At 40.0% G+C, this 20857-nt stretch overlaps 5 protein-coding genes and 1 pseudogene across 12 annotated transcripts in view; 3 read left to right on the forward strand and 3 right to left on the reverse strand.

Annotated features, from left to right (window-relative positions):
* The window catches only part of LOC106299940 (nodal modulator 3-like), an 18130-nt gene extending 9731 nt beyond the window's left edge, over positions 1–8399 (reverse strand). For 4 of the 7 annotated variants that reach the window (XR_001261926.1, XM_013735960.1, XM_013735961.1 and 1 more), the window contains exons 1-6: positions 8236–8399; positions 7916–8112; positions 7712–7825; positions 7405–7640; positions 7192–7237; positions 6861–7109 (exon numbers count right to left, since the gene is read on the reverse strand). Coding sequence is in view for 5 of the 7 variants with exons in the window: in XM_013735960.1 (XP_013591414.1) it covers positions 6861–7109; positions 7192–7237; positions 7405–7640; positions 7712–7825; positions 7916–7975 (705 nt within the window). In the remaining 2 variants the exon portion in view is untranslated. The other 3 variants (XR_001261925.1, XM_013735964.1, XM_013735962.1) reach the window with 3 other exon arrangements.
* Positions 8400–8605: 206 nt separating this feature from the next.
* LOC106297788 (nodal modulator 1-like) lies at positions 8606–12416 on the reverse strand. The gene is made up of 15 exons (XM_013733957.1): positions 12249–12416; positions 12027–12092; positions 11846–11932; positions 11716–11787; positions 11574–11638; positions 11306–11475; positions 11092–11153; positions 10805–10888; positions 10126–10285; positions 9830–9945; positions 9593–9721; positions 9228–9299; positions 9043–9146; positions 8884–8961; positions 8606–8735 (listed from the first exon to the last, which is right to left on the reverse strand). The coding sequence occupies exons 1-13, from the start codon at positions 12414–12416 to the stop codon at positions 9066–9068; spliced, it is 1332 nt and encodes a 443-aa protein (XP_013589411.1). The 3' UTR covers positions 8606–8735; positions 8884–8961; positions 9043–9065.
* A 92-nt stretch (positions 12417–12508) lies between these two features.
* Positions 12509–15426, forward strand: LOC106299939. Its single transcript, XM_013735959.1, has 8 exons — positions 12509–12928; positions 13105–13172; positions 13605–13671; positions 13769–13923; positions 14052–14122; positions 14482–14550; positions 14699–14799; positions 14972–15426. Exons 1-8 carry the CDS (start codon positions 12674–12676, stop codon positions 15269–15271), a joined length of 1086 nt encoding a protein of 361 aa, XP_013591413.1. The 5' UTR covers positions 12509–12673; the 3' UTR covers positions 15272–15426.
* Positions 15427–16700: 1274 nt separating this feature from the next.
* Positions 16701–17671, forward strand: LOC106300268 (probable cytochrome c oxidase subunit 5C-1). The gene is made up of 2 exons (XM_013736376.1): positions 16701–16791; positions 17316–17671. The coding sequence occupies exon 2, from the start codon at positions 17322–17324 to the stop codon at positions 17514–17516; it is 195 nt and encodes a 64-aa protein (XP_013591830.1). The 5' UTR covers positions 16701–16791; positions 17316–17321; the 3' UTR covers positions 17517–17671.
* Positions 17672–17878: 207 nt separating this feature from the next.
* LOC106300267 (calvin cycle protein CP12-2, chloroplastic-like) lies at positions 17879–18505 on the forward strand. Its single transcript, XM_013736375.1, has one exon. It carries the CDS (start codon positions 17940–17942, stop codon positions 18327–18329), a length of 390 nt encoding a protein of 129 aa, XP_013591829.1. The 5' UTR covers positions 17879–17939; the 3' UTR covers positions 18330–18505.
* LOC106300266 lies at positions 18494–19726 on the reverse strand (annotated as a pseudogene). The gene has a single exon (XR_001261996.1). The product of XR_001261996.1 is annotated as an ocs element-binding factor 1-like (transcript).
* Between the last annotated feature and the right edge of the window lie 1131 nt (positions 19727–20857).

Below are 20857 nucleotides of genomic sequence, written 5' to 3' on the forward strand. Positions count from 1 at the left end.
TCCTCCCCATTTGGTAAGTGATATGGCCGCTCCTCCCACTTCCTCCACTACTTCTTTATTTAATCTTGCCGACATCTCCCTTTGTTTAATTCTTCATGTCAACACTCCCCCTCAAGCTTGACAGTAGTGAGTGTCAAGCTTGGAAAGCCATGAAGTATTCCCTCATTAAAACCTTTTCTTAGAAAAACCAGTTGGGATAAAAACCAAGCAAAGGAAAAAGAGAAGCGTGTTTGCATGTGCTGGCTCACTTGATACCTTTTCTTGGAAACCACTTGGTATCTAACCATCACTTGGCCAGATGTGTGTTTTGCAGTTAATCAAGTGAGCCAGCACATGCAAACTCCCAAGGTTCATCACGGGAACATGGTGGAGAGGATTCAAAGATACTTAAGAGAAGCGCCAGGACAAGGTGTATGGATGGCTTGCAACAAGAACACTGAGGTGATAGGATACTGTGATGCAGATTGGGCTGGAGATGGAGTAGACAGAAGGTCAACCACCGGTTATTGTACATTCGTTGGAGGGAATCTTGTCACTTGGAAGAGCAAGAAACAGAAAGTAGTATCTTGTTCAAGCGCAGAAGCAGAGTACAGATCAATGAGGAAGCTAACCAGTGAGCTTATCTGGATAAAGGGGCTTTTAGGCGACTGGGGAATTGAAATCACCTCTCCCATGACCATGCACTGTGACAACCAAGCCGCAATACACATTGCATCCAACTCAGTCTTTCATGAAAGGACAAAGCACATAGAAGTAGACTGCCACAAGGTCAGACAAGCAGTGGAGCAGCAAGTGATTCTCCCATGTTATACAAGAAGTGCGGATCAGCTGGCTGACATCTTCACCAAGGCGGCCAGTAGCAAAGTTTGTGAGTCCATTCTTCCAAGACTTGGACTCATAAACCTTCCATGTCAATGATCCCCTCACCGTGGAGTATTCTACTCTTTTTTCTTTGCTTGGTTTTTTATCCCAAGTGGTTTTTCCAAGAAAAAATTTTAATGAGGGAATACTTCATGGCTTTCCAAGCTTGAGGGTGAGTGTTGACATGAAGAATTAAACAAAGAGAGATGTCGGCAAGATTAAATAAAGAAGTAGTGGAGGAAGTGAAAGGAGCGGTCATATCACTTACCAAATGGGGAGGAGCGGCCAGTCCACTGCTAGTTGTTTATTCTTCCACCACTGAGTGCTTATTGCTTTTGTTTTCTTTAAATACACCATGGATGTTACACAATTAAACATACAATTCAATACAAACATTTCTTTCATTCTCTCAATCTCGCAAATCCTCTCATTCTCTTAATTTCACAAATTTCTCTTCTCTTTCAAATACTTACGGTTACTTCACTCCTTTCTTACTTTGTTCTTGTGCTTCATCACGGTTAAAACACTTAGAAGCTCTCATAATCCCACAAATTATCATACATGGCATGTTAATATGGTCGTTTCTGGTTGCTCAAAGACCAAAAAGTCGAGCCCGTGGATATCTTCATAACCAATCTATAAGAAGATGATGAAACGTCAGGTCTATTCTGTTGTTCAAACTGCGGATTATAAGAATGAAATAGTATTATGGAGAATCAGAAACAAACCTGGAGAGAAACCGATTCTCGAGATGCACGTTCAATTTTATTGTTGCCTGAGCCATTCTTTTTAGATACTTTGATTAAATATGTTGCATCTGGATGTAACCCTCTCAGCCGATAATTTCCACTAATATCACTCGTTGCCTCCTCATAGTTTCCTTTGAGAAAACACGCACAGAGATCTGACCAAGCTTCTGGCAGGAGAAGGAATATGGTCCTAGTCTTTTAATATGGTAGCCAGGCTGCATATATAAGCCACGATCAGGAAAACATTTTTTTTTTTGTTCACTTAATACTTTCATTAGAAAACTAGAAGTCTGGGTCTGGCCCAATTACAACACTAAAGCTGAGTTGAAACAAAGAGACGATCGAAGGGTCGCCTTAGCTAAAGAATCCGAACGAAAGTTTTCGGATCTAGGAATATGAGAGATAGAGATAGATGCAAATTCAGAGGAAATCATGCGTATATCGTGGATGATGCCGACGATTTCTTTTCTCTGGAGGTTGCTGTTGATTGCTCTGACAAGCGTTAGGTTATCGGTGAAGGCCTTGATCTTGTGGAAACCCAAAGCCAGGGCCTTCCTTAGTGCTGATCGCATCGCTACTGCTTCAGCAATCAGTGGTGAGCTGACGGAGTGTTGGATCGCGGAGCCTTGGAGCCGATCTGGGAGTCCTTGTCCTTCGAAAGTCCAAGCCAAGCCTGCCCGTTGGGTGTCTTTTTCCCAAGCCGCATCTGTTGTGCATCTGATGGTCTCGTTGCTGTCTAGGCCCACGTCCTTTTGTTGATTCCTTTGGTGCGTGATCTTGGGTACCTCCTTTGGTGCTTTCTCTTTGTTTTGTGCTAGGTTCCATTCTCTCGCTAGTGCTAATCCTTTTGTGGTTGTTTCCTCAGGTGAGAATCTTCTGTTCTCGAAGATGAGGTTGTTTCTGGAGGTCCAGAGAATCCAGCATACCCATGGTAGTACGTCTCCTGAAATTCCAGTAGGGGGAAGGCAGACTAGTCTCCTGAAGATGTTTATCGCTCCGTGTAAAGTTTCCCCCGCAGCTAGGTGAACTGCATTCTTCAGAGGTATCAACTCCCACACCTTCTTAGCAAAATCGCATTCAAAGAAGATATGCATTGTAGTTTCTTCCTCATCGCATCTTGGGCACTTGGTGTTTACTAATAGGCCTCTTCGCTTCAGATTCTCTCCTAAGGGCAAGGCGTTGTGGAGGATTGTCCACATGAAGAGCTTCAGCTTGGGGGAGATCGAGCCCATCCAAACATCTTTGATCCAGTTCACCTCTGGAACATAAGGATTTGTCGTTGGCTGTAGCCTCTTCAGAGTTGCCGCATAGTACCCGGATTTTGTGGAGTAGACTCCAGAAGGGAGTGGTTGCCATATTATCTTGTCCTCTGCTCCAAGTTCGCTCGGGTGCAGGCCTTTTATTTGTGCCTCCAGTTCTGGTAAGACCTCTTTGATTCTCTTGGTGTTCCATTGTAGTTCCGTGGTTAGTAGGTCTGCTACTGTAAGGTCTAAATCTGCTTCTTTAATTGGACCACACGGTTTCACTTGATCATCCAGAGAGATCCAGACATCTTGCCAGACTCTTGTAGTCTGTCCATTTCCAATACTCTTCCCTAGCTTTTCCTTTAGGAGTTCTCTCCCCCAGAGAATGCCTCTCCATCCATGTGATGCGACACTGGGGTTAGCTACATTTAGGAAACTCTGTTTTTTGCAGTATTTTCCTGTTAGTATCCTGGCTAGTAGGCAATTAGGCACTGTGATGATTCTCCATGCCACTTTTGCTAAGAGGGCTTGGTTGAACAGTTGTATGTCTCTGAAGCCTAACCCCCCTTCTGCTTTTGGTTTAGTTAGCTTGTCCCAAGATACCCAGCACATTTTCTTGTTACCCTCTGGGCCGTCCCACCAAAATCTCGTTAACACGCTTTGAATTCTTTTGCAGAGGCTGACTGGGATTTGGAAGCACGACATGGTGTGGGTTGGGATTGCAGTGAGGATCGACTTTAGCATTGTCATCTTCCCTGCTCTCGACAAGCGCCTTGTGGAGAGACTAACTGCCCTTTGGCGAATCATGTCGACTACTGAGGTGAAAAGATCTTTCTTTCTTCTCCCGAAATGCTCTGGTAGGCCTAGATACTTACCAAGCCCCCCTTCCTTACTGATCCCGAGTATTACTTTCGTGGCTTCTTTGACTTCAGGTGGCGTTTCTGAGGAAAAGGTGACCGCTGACTTCGCTGTATTTATCTGTTGTCCTGATGCGTTACCATACTCGTGAAGTATCGCCATCAGGGCCCTGCTGCTTTTTGCTGAGGCTTGCGTGAAGAACATTGTGTCATCTACGAAAAGCAGATGATTGACTCTAGGGCATCCCCGGGCCACTTTGATTCCATAGAGTGAGCCTTCCTGTTCTGCTCTACTGCACAGGCCTGAAAGGACATCTCCGCACAAAATGAAGAGATATGGGGACAAGGGATCTCCCTGGCGTATTCCTCGGTAAGGTTGTACTAAACCATACACTGTGTCATTGATGAGATAGGAATAGGAGACCGTTGAGATGCATTGTAGTAGCCAGTTAGTCCATATTTCATGAAAACCCTGTCTTCTCAGCACTTGTTCAATGAATTTCCACTCTACTCTGTCGTATGTTTTCGACATATCCGTCTTCACTGCCATTGTGCATTTCTTGACTGCTTTGGAGGTCTTTAGGAATTGTAGAACTTCGTGGGTTATTAAAACGTTGTCTGAGATGATCCTTCCTGGAATAAACGCTGACTGGTTTTCTGAGATGATTGAGCTTAGGACTGGCTTTAGACGTAGAGATAGTAGCTTCGAGATGATCTTATAATAGACATTGCACAGAGCAATTGGTCTATAATATTCTACTCTTTTTGCATCCAATGACTTGGGGATTAGTCTGACATAAGTTTTGTTTATTGTCTGTGCGAGTGTCCCCGTGGTGAAGAAGCTCTGAATCTCCTTCGTGATTGCTGGGGCTAGCACCTCCCAGTTTGATTGAAAGAAACTAGCTGAAAAGCCATCAGGCCCTGGTGCTTTATCTGCATGGATTGAGAAGGTAGCCTCTTTGATCTCTGCTGTTGTTGGAATCTTAATAAGATCCTCATTTTGCTTCTGGGTCACGCATGGTTTCAGGGCTTTTGAGATTGTCTGCGTTCCATCAAAATTGTTTGACGTGAAGAGCTCAGAGTAGAATTTGCAGATGACTGTTGAGATCTGTTCTTCTTCGTATTGAGGTATCCCATCCTCATCTTCTAGAACTGACATTCTGTTCTTTGCCTTTCTGATCTTGGTAATCGCATGAAAATAGCCCGTATTCGAGTCTCCTAATGTTAGCCATAGGTTCCTACTGCGTTGTTTCCAGAATTCCTCTTCCTCCTTGTAATGTTTCAAAAGTTTAACATTGATCTCATGAATCAGGCCTTCGTCCGAGAGGGGATCCGACATAGCTTCATCCAACTGCTTCTTGAGGCTTTCTAAGCTCTTCTTGCTATTTTCATGGTGCTTCTTGCACCAACTGCATATGGCGTGCCTTACTCTGGAAAGTCTGTCCTCTACTTGTAGGTAGGGAAAATCCTCCCAGGTTGCTTTCACTAGGAGCTTAACTTCTTGATTTTCCTTAAGTCTTCGATCGTATCTGAAGATACTTAAACCTCTTTTCCTTGTTGTATCCAGGAATGAGATGAGAGGTCTGTGATCAGACCCTTCGAACCTGAGATAGACGCTTCGGCATGACGGGAAGAGGTCGGTCCAGTCACTATTGCTGATGGATCTATCTAGCCTGCATTGGACCAAGTGTGAGTGTCTTCTCCCCCTCCATGATAGGTAACTTCCTGAGTGCTTTAGATCGAATAGGTCGTTTTGTGACAAGAAAGATCGAAACGCTCCAAACGTGCCCTCTGCTCTATCCGGTCCTCCACATTTTTCACTATTATCTATGAGCTCATTGAAGTCCCCTGTTAGGAACCAAGGGCCGCTTGTATTTAGCTTAGAAATTTCGTTCCACACTTCCAGTCTCTTCGTGTGGTCTGGTTCACCATAGACAAAAGTTGTATGATAGGACAGTCCTTTGTAGGAGATAGTCGTATCTATATAGTTCTTTGTTGCCGAGATGATTGTAACTTCTATGTCTGGTTTCCAGGTTAGGAACAGTCCTCCTCCTCCCGGGCTATGTGGAGGGACAGCATAATACTTCTCAGGGTATCTCCACTTTAGATCTTCAAGGACTGTTTCTGTGGGGTTTTTTGTCTCCATGAGAAAGACGATGTCAGGAGAGTTCCTGCGGTCGATCTCCTTTAGGCGCTGGACTGTAATGGGGTTCCCCAACCCACAACAGTTCCAGCTCAGAATGGCTAAGGAGCCTGGTGTGGAAGAGACCGAAAATCCGGTTTCTTCCTTGCCATAGCCGGGATTAATTGGATTGGTGGGTTCCTAGAGGCATCAGATGGTCCTGTCTTATCTGTAGCTCTCTCTGTCCTTGCGCCTCCTTTAGATTTCCTCTTTTCTGCTGTCACCCCTTTAGGTGAGTTCTGGACTTGTGACAACTTCCTCTTCTTTGAGCTAGCTCCTCTGAGATTATTAGGACTCTCTCTTATTTGCTTCCTTTTTGCCGTCCTAGTTGTCTTTCGTCGCACCTTGTTCTGGAACTCTTTTAGTGTCTCCTCTCCGTCTGATTCTTTTTGCTTTGTTTGCTCTGTTTGTGCTTCAGTACTTCCCGCTGCTGGGCTTACAATGATTGACCTTATTCTTGTTTGTTGGTTCCCTTCTAATTCAGTTGTCTCTTGTGTCGCAATCTGGAGGACATCACTGTAACGCGGATCTTGTCCCCAGTCCTCCTCTTCTCTAGTGGGCGGAGTATAGGGAGTAGAGGGGTCTGGGAAGAGAGGTGCTTGAAACGGGTTCTCATGTAGCGGAGGAGGTGTGACTGGGTTGCTGTCCGCTGCTCTTTGTCTCCTCTGTTCGGTCGGGATTCCTTGCCCAGATGACAAGAGTCTCTCAACTGTTTCTTCCATCATTCCATTGGCGTCCCCATATAGAACTCTTTGTCTCCTAGCTGCTGCTTCTACTGGGTCCGGGCAGCTCAGGTACTGTCTAGTAACCTCTTGTAACTCTTCCATTATAGCTCCCCTAGCTAGCGCCTGATCGTTTATTAAAACATTTGGTGGAGCTTCTTGATGCGCAGGTAGAGTTGTTTCCTTTGGTGTGTCGTCACTAGAGGATCTAACCTAAAATAAGAAAAGTGAAGAGATATACTAACCTTTGAAGCATCTGTGTCATATGGTATATCATCATACAAAGGCCCAGCAACAAAAGAACCATCTGGTGATGTGCTTGTTTCAACAGCTACTTCGCCTTTCTTAAGTGAAGAAATAAGGCTGTCTTTTGCTGCAGAGACCTTAATGTTAACACCGGGAAGAGGAGGAGAGACCGATCCTTGTATGTAAAGACCAAGTCGACCAGTAAATGGGGAAACAGCAGCTTGGCAACCATCATTTGACACTACCGCCTATTAGAACAAACATAAAGTCAGTTTGATGTGCTCATAATAGAATATTTTATCGCAAGCATTACTTCTAGTCCATACTTACACGAAGCTCTTTCGGATAAAACAACATCTTCTTCCCCACATTACTCCTGAAACAGAAAACAGCTATAACTTAAAAAGAATAATAGCTTCAAAGATACTTAAGACAATCACAGAATCAAGAAGTTATCTCCTATAATACATTCCTGAAACGTTTTACTTCAAACTGAAATGTAGTTCACAGATCCTTTGATAACATAATTAGAAGATCATATACCTAGAATCCCGAGGAACAAAGCTAATCTTTTCTCCAAGATTTGCCCAGGTATAGTACTCGTACACACCACTCCCATCAGATGCAAGTTTAGCAGAAATACTGTTGATAACACTTCCTTCCTTGTCTTGAATATCAACAATGAAATTCTCTGGCAACTCAGATTCAATCTCGGTTGAGCTAGACTCCACATTTATCAGACCTTTAACGAGGTACTTCTCTGCTCTCAGATGAATAGGCTACAGAAAGAAAAGCAAAGAGATGATCAACAAGGGACGAGCTAAAGAGAGACAAGATTACAATCTCAAACCTGGGGATTTGAGACATCTATCTTTATTGAATTGCTCCCAAAGGATATGCAAGAGTCAGAAAGTTGAAGCTCATGCCCACCAGGTGACTCAACGCATATTTTCTGCAAACCTTTCTGCAGATACCACAAATGAAGAAAACAATGAGTTCTGACGGAGCTTAGAAACACAAACAGCTATGGAGAACACACCGGGCAAAGAAATACCTTGATTTTTAAATTAGTAGGTAACCCACTAAGGATGAAGAATTTTAGCATCCACCTCATGGGTGGAGACAATATTAATCCTTCTGGACAAATTCGATCCCTTTGATATCCTCAGTTCCGACATTCACATCAATGGAGCTACGGTCCCAGCACCAATTGTCTTCCTCAGATGCTGTTTCCGGCGAAATGCTTTTGACCTAAAATAAATCAACCGTGACAAGCAAATATGAATGTATTTATCTAGTAATGGGACTTTTTGTCCATCTCTTACAGAAGTACCCACGAGAAAAGAAATTTAGATTAAACCATGCACTGCCCACCTCAACTCTATACTTTCCAGGCAATATGTCTGAAAAGTGAAATTGATTGCTCTCGTCAGTTAAAACAACTGTCTTCTTTTGACGGTCGCCAGCCACTCCCACAAGCGCCACTGAAACAGATGGACCACATTTCTCCTTGCACGTAACAGAACCATCCACATTCACTCGGGACTACACCAACACCCAAAAAAGAAGAAAAAAGCCTCTTGAACAGGTGGACAAATATTTTCCATCCAACAATTCCTATCAATTTGATGACCAATATATTGGATAACATGTGAGACTAAGTGCGCCGTATAACATTCTAATCTCATGTTTTGAACTGGTATAGAAACACTTCGAAGAAAGTGGTATCATTCACAATAAATTACCTGAGAAAATTCGATGTGCAACAATGGACTTTTCACGGCAACATCCACATAAGCTGGCAAAAACAGAAGTTCAGGAGCACTCTTTGGTGTTGCAGCCGAAGCAGACAGCCTATATTCGCCTGGTGGAACCTGCAATATTATAGGGTAAGAAACAGAGAATTTATCCACAAATAGAAAAAGCAACAAGAATCCACATAAGCCAGAGTATCTCTCCAAAAAAGTCTAGGGGGTTCGGCATGATATAGTTAATTTAGAGGGAATGTTTGCATCAACAAACCTCGAAGCAGAAAGTTCCACTGTCATCTGTATGCTTCATTTGCGGTTTGACATTTGCGGGTCCATGAGTCAAAGCTACCTGGATTTAAAATGATAAAACGTTAAGAACGACATAAATAAACAACAGAGCAACATATGCCCACTATGAACAAGTATTTACCTTTGCCTTGTGACCAGAACCAACTATTCGCACCACACCACAGATATCATAGGAAACAGCACTGATGTCTGGAAGTGAAGCCATATTTGGTAAGACCTAGGGACCTAGGCAAACAAGTTTAACGAGTTATGAAACAATTAATTTTGCACACCACACAGAAGGAGAAAAAAAACTAAGACTGATACCATGAACTTCGTCAGTTTGTCGAACTTGTAATGCTCCTTCACTGCATCTATGGTATATCGATTCGATGTAACCTACGGAGTTTAACCAACATTACATTACATCCGTGCTGTCTAAATGATTGATCACGACAGAGAAAAAAAGAGATTGAAGGATTGGTGGAGGCAAAAACAGAGGGTAAATATTTGAAATCATTTACTCTAGATTACAGAGACCTCCGCATTCTAGCCAAATCATTTACTCTAGATTACAGAACCCATGAAACATTCACTAGGAGAAGTTGAGTATCATCCAAGTTACCAAGCTTACAACTGGAAGTCTGGAACACGGTATGAAGCATAAACTTGGAAATGGCATTTAAGTATACCTTGTCAAGCTTGTAATAACCTTCCTTGTCCGTGACAGATCTTAGACTACCATCTACTAAGATTTTAACGCCCTCAACTCCCTTGGAATCACTGTCAACTACACGACCCCCGATGGAGAATCCTGTTACCTAAAGGAGCATTAAGTTCAATATTTAGAGGAAGAAACATGTAAGCAGAGTCTAAATATAGAAACAAAGAGTGTTATAAAAGTTTGCAGGTATTCTGTCAGATCAGACCTGAAACTTTTTGGGAACAGTAACATGTTGATGCTCTACAGAAACAGGCATCACAGGAGGTGAAACATCAAAGACCGTGTTCTCACCCTTATAATGCGGTATCAGTTCATATTTTCCTGAGGAAGAAAAATTCAAAGTGATATAAAAGTAGCTCAATAGAAAATAATAGCAGCCTAAACTTGGATCATGCAACCAAAATTTCAATTGTCCTTAAAGTTTAACAAGTTCCGTTGTCATTTAACTTATGTTGCACAATACACAATCAAAGAAATTGATCGTGGGTAATTCGACTATACCACATGGGATGGACTTGAAACTGAAAATTCCGTCCGCATCAGATACACTATGGCAGAGAGGCTTCCTTTCTCCAGAAGCATCACCAAATCCTTGGGGACAATCTACCATGGAAACATCATCTGAATGCAAATATATATGAACTCCGAGGATTGGATTTCCCTACAAAAGGAAGCAAAATGGATTCTATCAAACACTCAGAACCGAGAACACGCTACAAGTGCTTGATGGAGAGAACCCAACCAACTTAAAGATACTGATATGCCCTTGAGAGTGTATACATGGAGAAAGATAAGGAGGAAGGAAGCAGAAGATCAAGAAGTGAAGAAGTAAACGAGCTGAAGTTTCATTTGAATAAGTCAATAACAATAAAAGAGTTACACGTGTACATCCCTTGAATTATAAAAGGGATTAGTTGGGTCATTTGTAGTTTACGGGTTATCTGAACGTTGTGGCTTGTGATCTCTAGGAGATACAAGAGTAGTACTTGGCTTAGTTCTCGATTTGTGAGACTAAGAGTGGGAGGTTGGGCGGTTATTCATCAATATACATCTCTGTTCTTATCAGATACACCAACCTCTGTCTCCAATAAAGATCATAATATTTCTTGTACTCACGAAAGCAGAGAATGGAAAGAGGTTTCTAACATCAAAAGAAAAAGAAAACATTGCAATGGATTACCTGCGCAACAACAGACCCCTTGAGATCATAACCAAGGACAAAGAATATGTCATCCACCACACCATTTGCAAATCCAAGTTCGACCTACAGGCAACCAGAGATACTTCAAGTATTCGCATGCAGAGTATAAAATCCAAGCCAAATGTGTTGAAATAAGAGATAAATAGAAACTATAAAAGAAAAAAGAAGGGGCATGTCAAGCGTACTGCAATCAAATGCAAAAAGGTAGGTCAGGAGGATACGGTAATGTTTATTAAAGAGAAGACAAAACAAAAAAGATGTGAGACCTCTGGTGAACCGCGAACTTCAACTTGCAGTTCTGGATGGGATGCACGGATACTGTATTTTCCTGCAACCAATTAGACAGACTCGGAAAATGATTATCACAAGACACCTGGAAAACATGCACTTATTCATTTGATGCTACAATATGGAAACTTCCAACTGATTGCAAGGACAGAATAATAAAAATTATACAGAACGCTTAATGAGATTCCTTACCTGGAATGATATTCTTGAACAAGTAGCTCCCATCTAACGATGTGAGAATAGAAGCAATGGGATCTCCATCGGAAGACAATAACTCAACATTGACATCAGAAGGACCTACATTCTTAATCGTACAACTCTCCCCACCAACAGCTCCAAGGACTTTACCGGATAATGTAAAACTGCAATATATAAACAATTACAATCAGAGACATGACTTAGCTACCTATTAAATCAAGATGAAAAACAAGAAGCAAAGCTCATGAACTAAAAAACGAACCCCGTGAAGCGGAAGTTAATATCCTCATTGTTGTTGCAACTAGAGTCGTCAACGACAACAGGAACCTGCCACACCAAATTTAATGTCAGAGGTAGCTACATACAAGCCTGGTGTTTTTTATGACAAGAGGTTTTGGATAAACCTTATCTGGATTCCATGACCATCCTTTTTTATCTTGAGAATGAATGACCCCTATGAAAATAAAACGTAAAAACTGATTCATCGAACAACACAGGCCCATACGAAAGAAAGAGAAGGTGTTTGATGAAAACCTTGTCATAGACAGGGATGAAGTAGTAACCATTTGGGGCACACTGTGTACTGTCTTTCACCAATCCATCTACTGTTTGAAGCTCAACCTTTTTATTTTATTTTGGAGAGTGAACAAGAAAAACAAATCAGTTAAGTCTCGCCAAAAGAAAAGAGTCAAACAGATAGAAAAGAATGCTTTACCGTGATGTGAGAATAATCAAGCTTCCCATCTGCTCCTTTCCGAGACCTGACCAAAGACGAACTCGCCTGCGTTAATGAATTCATCATACCAGAAAAAAAAAAATCCAGATCCGATCCTACTACTCAGTACTTAAATCCTGCAAGTGCTTACAAGTATTGAATTAAACTAAATCTAGCTTCTGCGGAAGACTTTCTAGCGGAAAGTAAGAAAGAGTGATAAACCTCCACAAAACCACCGCAGCCTTTTATCGAATCTGCGGAAACACTGTAGACTGTGGAAATCGCCACGAGGAAGATGATCAGAGAGTGACGAATCTTCGTATTGTCCGCCATTTTCCCAAAGCTACCGGAGCTTAACGGTATCGGAGCGATGACTCCGATCTGAATCATGGCCGTTGGTTTATAAATAACAGCAATATTAAAAGGCCCATTATGAGAAACATCAAAGCCCATTAAGTCGATATGAATAATCATCTTCTCTGTTATACAGATGTCGAGATTTGCTTACCGTTTGAAGAGTCAAGCTGAAGCGAAAAGAGTGGTAGAGGAGAATAGTAATCCGATAACTAATCGTTCGTTAGTCAAACTGTGTTCCTCCAAAACCAATCCTACAGAGAGATAAGTCAAATCTTACGCAGAATCAAAGCATGCTTCAGCTTCTGATTGTAGCGTGGCTCTTGATCTTCGGGACGGAGACGGTCCTGTCGCACCAGGAGTCCGGCGAATGGAGCTGTGAATCGGACTCGGGGATCCAGGTCTTGGCTGATTTCAGACCGGGGCTCATCACCCTCGACGGTCGCAACGATGACTGGAAGGACATTGACGGCTCCGAGTTCCCTCTCCGTCCCGCTCTTGATCCGGACGCCGACCACGAATACCCCGCCGGGCAGATGACAGTCAAGGTAATGTGTTTGATTCCAGTCGGATATATTTCTTGAGATTCGCGCTGAAACTTCTGATCTGCCTAGATCTATTTGGTGAGTTTGACCAGAGTATTAGTGATGATGCGGACCTCATTGTTGGATCGCTTTTTTTTTAGTTCGGTCCTAACGTTTAATGGGTGGATCTATATTTCTAGGCATTGCATGATGGTCGAGATGTTTACTTCATGCTGGAAATTGATGGAAATTACGCTTACGACAAAGGGTACGTGTGTTTTTCTTTTCTAACTTGGTTATCCGTTACTAAAGTGCATAATCACATAACCATAGCAAGATCCAAGAACAGGTGAACAGAACCGTATAGTGTCTGAGTATTATAGTAACTGTTCCCAAGTTTTAGGAGATGTCTCTGCTTTTAACACTTGGGAATATTATAGTAAATATTTATCCAATGCAACTTTGGGTTTGATGCAACGAAAGACTTTTCCAATGAAATTTTCTATTAGTAATATTTTGCTTGAATTATTATTGAAACTTATAATTTATTCGTCACTGTAAGTTGCCGGGATCTGGCATGTCTATTTATTTTCAAGATACGGAGGTGACAAAATACATTTATGTACTGCTTCAGATGATATTGAAATGATCCTTGGTTTAATTGATTCTACATAACTTGTTGCTTCTTCTTTAAATCCAGTGAAAACAAGAAGTGTCCTTCAGTGGCTCTCATGTTCCAAATTGGTGATCAAGCTACTTATCATGATGTAAGTAAGATTCCTAACTGACTTTGAGTATTTTTGTTGAAGTTTTCATTTAACATTCATGATTTTTTAATTGTCAACCAACTTTGTGCTACATAAGATGGGTGGTTGTAAAGAAGGGACGGACTCATGTACCAGCAAGGCTTGCAAAGGCTTCGAGGTTGATATTATGCATTTCTCTATTGGAAATGCTATTCCAGGACGTCTTTACGGTGGTAATCCAGTAGACAACGGGGAAGGAAATGGAGGTGACAGGTGATTTGATCTGATGTTGTACCAATTCAGTGACTCTAGTTCAGTTCCTTATTTGTTTTGCAAGTTGCTTATTGTACCTCTGTTTATTTTTTCTTACTGAATGTCTCTGTGCTTTTCCATATGAACAGATTTGGTCATCTGGTTGACATTTATGCTTGGAATCCACATTGTCGATACCTTGATGGTCTTGGTCCCTCAGGTACTTCTCGTCTCGGACAAGAGAGTGTTATATTTTAACTCACAAGGCAATTAATGATATAGAAGTTCCCTATAATGACCGTAATAACCAAGAACATAAATTACTTTTTTCGTTTTCTTCAATTCAATTCATGGAAGCTTAATTGTAGATTATCCCTCGTCAATTATTTATTAAAGATTTTGTAGGTTATTAATCCTCTAATATGTTTTCTCAAGTATACTGAGACCTTAAATTCCTTAGATTATAAGTTATTTGTTGTCTAGTTGGATGCTAGCTTATCTACTCGGGACCTCGAAGAGCGATTTCTTTCTTATGTGCAAAATTTAAATATGTGATCCTTATGGATGTTCTTCTGGCAGGAAATGATTCTAGTGCACAGAACGATTGGCATGGAGCGTGGTGGCACAGCAGCTTCACTACTCAATCAGGTCAGTCTTACATATCCACATAAACATAAATACATTATCATGCTTTTAACTGGATATAAAAGTAGGATTGCGTTAGAGATCTGTGTTTATTACCATCTCTTAGCCTTAGGCAACTCCTTTGGTTACTTATCTTTGAAGTTCTCCACAGGATATGTAGCGGAAGACAGCCCTTACACGCCAAATGGCCAGAAAGGAACTTACTATTTCGAATTTTCAAGGCCTTTGAGGACTATGGACCGTCTCCAACAGGTGATTTAATCCTTAACTCGAATCAGCCACGTTGAGTTACATTTGGCCCTTCTCTAAAACATAGCATAAAATCCAAGGCTTCTTACGTCTGTGAATCAGCATTCTTTTTACTAAACACCTCTTTTAAGTCGGAATAGCATGTGTTTAAAGGCAAACATCTTCTTTTCTGCAGGATGTTCAGTTCACGCTTGGCTCAACGGCCAAAATGTCAGTTGCATTCTGGTACCCAATGGACAGCAAACCGTGGCACGGATCAGGGCATTACACGATCAACTGCGATTGGATACCGCTAGATATTTCCTCAGGCTCTTCTTCGGGGCTCACTGCTTCAACTGTCAAGGGCTCTAGTGATGGAACCAGCATTTCTGCCATTGTGATATCCATGATTTCTCTTGTTGTTTCAGGTTTTATTGCATATAAGTTATTTAGTCCCAAGAACGTTGCATTTACACCCATGGGAAACGATCTCTAGGACAAAGATTAGGTTTTACACGGTTCTATGTCCCTTTGTTGTTTTGTTTCAGAGAGCTTCTTCTTTCTGGTTTTACAGCTAAATAATTTTTTTTAAGTTGTGGCCTGACTATTGTCATTTCAAAGATGTTTTGTATTAAAAGATTTGAAACGGTATCTGTCCACGTGTATTAAAAATAAATCATTTTCAGAAAGAGCATTAAGAACAAGTATAATTTTCCATAAGAACAACTATATGACAAAAAAAAATTAAACCTCATGTATTGAAATTTACAAGTAAAATTTTAATTAAACCTCATGTATTGAAATTTACAAGTAAAATTTTGAAATGAAAAAAAAAAGAAGAGGATAAACCTCATGTATTGAAATTTACAAGCAAATTTTTTTTCACAAAGATACTACGAATAACTATACATGTCCAGTATGTTACAGTCACCATGCATGTCAAAGGAAGAAATAGGGTTGGGCAAAATATCCGGAACCGAAGAACCGACCCGAAACCAACCCGAAGATAAGTGTCTTGAACCCGATTGGACCCGGGGTAAATAATTAAATAGGTCCTAAATTGATGTATCCGAAAAACTGGTACCCAACCCGATCCGAACCGAGAACCGAATGAGTATCCGAAGATATTTGAAATGCAAATATATATTTACAAATAATATTTTATAATTATATGTATAATTATTTTAATAATTTAAATTTAAATTATAAATTAAATATATTAGTTATTTTCAATACTTTTGTGTATTTTTGGATAAAATATGATAGTTTGGCTATAATTACTCAAACGAAACTGTATCTAATGAGTATTTTTAGTTTTTTTTTTTGGTATATTTGGGTAGTTTTGATCTAAAATACTGGAACCGAATCGGATAATATGGTTAGTTTGGGTACTATTATCTGAATCCAAACTTGTTTCAGATATATTCGGTTATTTTCATGTTCCTTTACATCAGAACCGAACCCACCAGGATCCGGGAAGACCCAACTCGAACTTGATCTGAAATTTTGTAATGCCCAAACGGGGTCTAATTTCCAAATCCGAAAAACCGGTACCCGAACCCAACTGTCCAGGCCTAGGAAGAAAAAAAGTAGTAATGTAAATATAAATGTATAGTATTAAGGCGGATAGAATAGATCTACAAGTATTAAAATAAATACAAATTTTAAAAGAGCATAGAAAACAATATACACCTGCCTACTATATATTTTAATTTAAGGAAAAAGCATATATATTTTATATTTGTTTTAGGCTTTAAGCCACTTTAATTTGTTTTGTATTAGTTAAGCAAGGTTATACATCTGTTCACATGTCTTCAAAATAATAAATCAATTCAGATAAATAAGTAAAACGAATGGCCAGGAGAGGCCCATACATTCGGTTTTCTGAAACCCATATCTAGGCCCAACAAGAGATTAAAGGGAGTAGATGACTCAGGTGATCGGATCCTCTCTGTTTCCCATTTCGTTCGTCGTCGTCGTCGTACATCTCTCTCTCGCTCTCGCTCATCTACTCAGGTAAAATCCCAGATTCTTCCATTTGTTTCTGTCGTCTCTAAACTTCCGAGGCGATATTCTAGTTTATGATTTGATAGGCTATCAAAAACATGTAGCGGATTGGCTTTATCAGATTCGGATCCATGTGATTGTTTCTCGGTTTTGCGGTTCTGTTTGACTCTCTCTGTTAGGGTAGCAATTCTCTGAAAACTCCAATCATTTTCTTTGAGAACGGTACCAATTTCATTTCATGTGTGTGTGTGTTAGCTCATTCATAATTGCGTTCAGAACATATTTGATCCAGGAGAGTCTCTGTATGTTTGATCCTTAAGTGTGTGTGTACATTTAGACTGCAAAGGCGTATGTGCATACCTATATAAGAATTTGCGTATTTGATCAATAAGAGAGACTATATATAGAGCGAGAAAGATGTTTATTGATTGTTAAATCACGTTTTTAGCTTTAGCTGCTTCATTAAGATTGTGAAGTTGTCATATATTATTGTTGATAGTTGTATTGACTCTATGGCAGAGGATTTGTGCTAGGTTGAAATGGCAGGACACAAGGTTGCGCATGCCACGCTGAAAGGCCCGAGTGTGGTGAAGGAACTAGTTATCGGTTTGGCACTCGGTTTAGCTGCTGGTGGTCTCTGGAAGATGCACCACTGGAACGAGCAGAGGAAAACCAGAGCTTTCTACGACTTGCTCGAGAGAGGCGAGATCAGCGTTGTCCACCCTGAAGAGTAAATTCAACAACACCACTCTCAAGCTCTATTTTTATGTTATTGTATGGTTTCTTGACTTCTCAGACAAAGTTACCTGAGAAAAAGAGTTGCTTGCTTAATAAATAAACAACAAATTGGATATTATTGTTAAATTTCAGAACATCTTTCTTGATTCTATTTGAATGTTTTTTGGGATAAAAATATCTGAAGAGCAGTGTGTGGTATTCTTGAAAAACTGCTTCGACGGCTACAATATTTCGCATTTCGATCGAATAAAAAAATATCTCAAGAGTATTCAAACACGTGTAATTCTATGGTTGGTTAATACGTGATAAGAAATGGGGTTCACTTAAATTAAATTCATGCACACTTTATATCTCTCCGTTCGCTCCAGTTTATGTGAACTATCTTCTTCTTTTATCCAAAAAAAAAAATTCCCCCAGCAATGGCAACTATAGCTGCTACTAGTCTTAACACTGGTACCCAACTAGCAGTCATCACCAGCGAGGCTCGACCAGTTCGTCTCGCAGGTCCGGTCCGTTTGAACAATCCTTGGAATATTGGTTCAAGAACAACCAACCGGATGGTGACCGTTAGGCCGGTTAAAGCGACGCCAGAAGGAGTGATATCGGATAAAGTGGAGAAGAGCATCAAGGACGCAGAGGAGACGTGTGCTGGCGATCCAGTGAGCGGAGAGTGTGTAGCTGCGTGGGACGAGGTCGAGGAGCTAAGCGCAGCAGCTAGCCACGCTAGAGACAAGAAGAAAGACTCCGACCCTTTGGAGGAATACTGCAAAGACAATCCTGAGACTAGCGAGTGTCGTACTTACGACTGATCCATCATGTTCCAGGATCCCGTCCTTATATTATATTACATACAAATCTTTTGTTCCAGTCTATTTGGTGATATGATATGAATGCTGCCTTTGAGACTCGAGCATGTTATATACTTTGTAATTTGGCAAGATTCATAGTCGGAAATCGAATTAATCATATAATATAAGAAAAACAACACAAAGCTTGAATTCATCTAGAAACACAAATACATGACAACCTTATCTTATGTAATAGACGACACAAGAATAAAAGACAACCGCAAGACCACACAAACTGAAATAACTGAAAAAACAAGAGACTGAAGTTTTTATAAAGATGACACACACCAATGACTCTAGTTGTTACAAAACTCGAACGGACAAGACAATGAGTAAATCCTCAGAGCATTCAAACATATCAGCAGAAGCCATGATTGGTATGCATAATCGGACAAGGAATCTGCCAAGGGTTCTGAATCTCAGGAATATCCAAAGCCTGACCACTAATCTCCTCAACCATCTCCAGCACAGAGTTCAACGACCTCAACCTCTCCGTCAGCTCAACCGCTTGCGCTCTCAAGACGTCGTTCTTGGACTCCATCTCGACGTACCTCCTCGTCGCCGCGTCAACCTGCTCGGTGATCTTGGCGTTATCGTTCTTGAGAACGGTAACCTCGTTGATGAGATCGCCGAGCTGCTTCTGCTTCCTCATCCTTGATCTCCGGGCGGACTCTCTGTTGGAGATCATTCTCTTCCTCTTCCTCTCGTCCGTGACGGAAGCGTACCTCGGATCGTTGTCGTAATCAGGACTTTTCGACCCCATTTCCGTTGACTTTTTGACTTTTTCCTCACCAAAATTAAAACAATATAATAATATAATTTTTTTTCTAAAATCCCTATAAATTACCCCCAAATTCTACACAAAGATCTTAAATTCCCCGCTCTCTAATCTATCAAAGAATCGGTTTAGATTGAATGGAAAAAAAAAACTCAGAAATGTTTATTCGAGATGAGATCGGAAACGATTAGTTCATGAGAAGACGTAGGTATAGTAGAGATAAACGACGGAGAAAGAGTGGACTATGCGAATACGACGAAGAAGAACTGAGTAGCTCATAGAGAACCTACAATCATTCCTTCTTTTTCAAATTCCCCCAATTTTTATTCGAACAAACCCTAGATCTAGATCTGAAATCAATAGAGAATAGATCTGAGAACAGAAACGAAGAAAGCGAAGGAGGAGAAGCTATTGAAAAGCTAGAACAAGAATGGATCGAAACTTAGCTGATCGAGAGAAACCGCAAAAACAAAAAGGCTATAGATTAAAGGCGAAACGAAAGAAGGCGATGAAGTAGTCCCTAGCTTTCTTTTTAAAGGAGGAGATGATGATGGTGGTGATGAGCTGGCGAAGGCTTTTTTCAATATTTTTTAATAATTAAAAAAAGTAAGATAATAACTTTTGAGCAAATCTTTTTATTTTTAAAAGCAATCTCTGACGCCAGCTGGCAGTTTTATAATGGAAGCACGTTTTGTTTCTCTGTCCTTTCACGGGTGGAACATTCCGGGAAGATGCCTCCTAAGAAAATATCAAAATGCATTTGGTCTCATGCTTTATTTTGAAAATTGAGTTTTTTTTTTTGCTGAAATTTTCCGCAGGAAAGCAATGTCCAACACACAATTTATAAGGTAAACTGATGAAATATATAAAACTACCATTAACTATAACCAAAGTCTACTAGATGATTACATCACTATAAGTAGAGTAGGTTTTACGGTTTTATAATATTTCGATTTGCTTTGTTTTGAAAAAATATAAAATTTACAGATATTTATGAAGATTTATAAATATTTTTCATCTACTTTATTCAATACAAGTAATTCTAGAAAAACTATATACATTTGTTTTCAAAAATATGGTTTACATAAATATAAAATAAAAATAAAGATAAAGATTAGTGAAATAAGAAAAGCCAATAAAGAAAAAAATCTTTTCATCAACAAAAGCAGAGAGAGGGATTCGAACCCTGCATAGTTAGTTTTTATGAATTATCCATAAAATTTTAAAATTAATAATTTTATAAAACATAATTTTTTAGAAAAAACTGTAGTTTTATAAATATTTTATATTTATTTCTTAATTCAATACTTTTGTAATTGATTTTATAAATATGATTAATAAAATAATAATTACATGAAATTATTAATTTAAAACTTATACTTACTGTAGATATACATCTATTTGTATAAAAGTCGAAGTAGATCGGATGCCTGACTCTAAAAAATTTAGTATTTCAGATTTGTTTCGTTTTTAACAGATATTAATTATTAACAATTGTTTTGTTATGAATGCTTATAGATATCAAGATTTTTTTGGATCGAATCAAAACAAATAAAAAAACAAATTAAAATTAACTGATATAATGTCAGCTCCTTAGGCTTTCTCTAATGAAACCAAATTTGGTGTGATTTCATCTCCAATGAGTCACCAACCCACCAAATTTGGTGCAGTGTAAATAGTATTACGGGAAAATTTCATGTTTAACACTTTC

Source organism: Brassica oleracea, chromosome C6 (genome assembly GCF_000695525.1).
Source record: "Brassica oleracea var. oleracea cultivar TO1000 chromosome C6, BOL, whole genome shotgun sequence".
NCBI lineage: Eukaryota > Viridiplantae > Streptophyta > Magnoliopsida > Brassicales > Brassicaceae > Brassica > Brassica oleracea.

Excerpts from the sequence above, each read along its gene's own strand:
- LOC106297788 (XM_013733957.1), bottom strand. The coding sequence starts at position 12,416 with ATGATTCAGATCGGAGTCATCGCTCCGATACCGTTAAGCTCCGGTAGC. Across the intron at positions 11,788-11,845 it reads TCATCCCTGTCTATGACAAG|TTTTTACGTTTTATTTTCAT; the intron begins GTTTTCATCAAA and ends TCGATGAATCAG. Across the intron at positions 9,300-9,592 it reads GTTATTACAAGCTTGACAAG|GTTACATCGAATCGATATAC; the intron begins GTATACTTAAAT and ends TAAACTCCGTAG.
- LOC106299939 (XM_013735959.1), top strand. The coding sequence starts at position 12,674 with ATGCTTCAGCTTCTGATTGTAGCGTGGCTCTTGATCTTCGGGACGGAG. Across the intron at positions 13,924-14,051 it reads GAAGGAAATGGAGGTGACAG|ATTTGGTCATCTGGTTGACA; the intron begins GTGATTTGATCT and ends CCATATGAACAG. Across the intron at positions 14,123-14,481 it reads TGATGGTCTTGGTCCCTCAG|GAAATGATTCTAGTGCACAG; the intron begins GTACTTCTCGTC and ends TTCTTCTGGCAG.
- LOC106300268 (XM_013736376.1), top strand. The coding sequence starts at position 17,322 with ATGGCAGGACACAAGGTTGCGCATGCCACGCTGAAAGGCCCGAGTGTG.
- LOC106300267 (XM_013736375.1), top strand. The coding sequence starts at position 17,940 with ATGGCAACTATAGCTGCTACTAGTCTTAACACTGGTACCCAACTAGCA.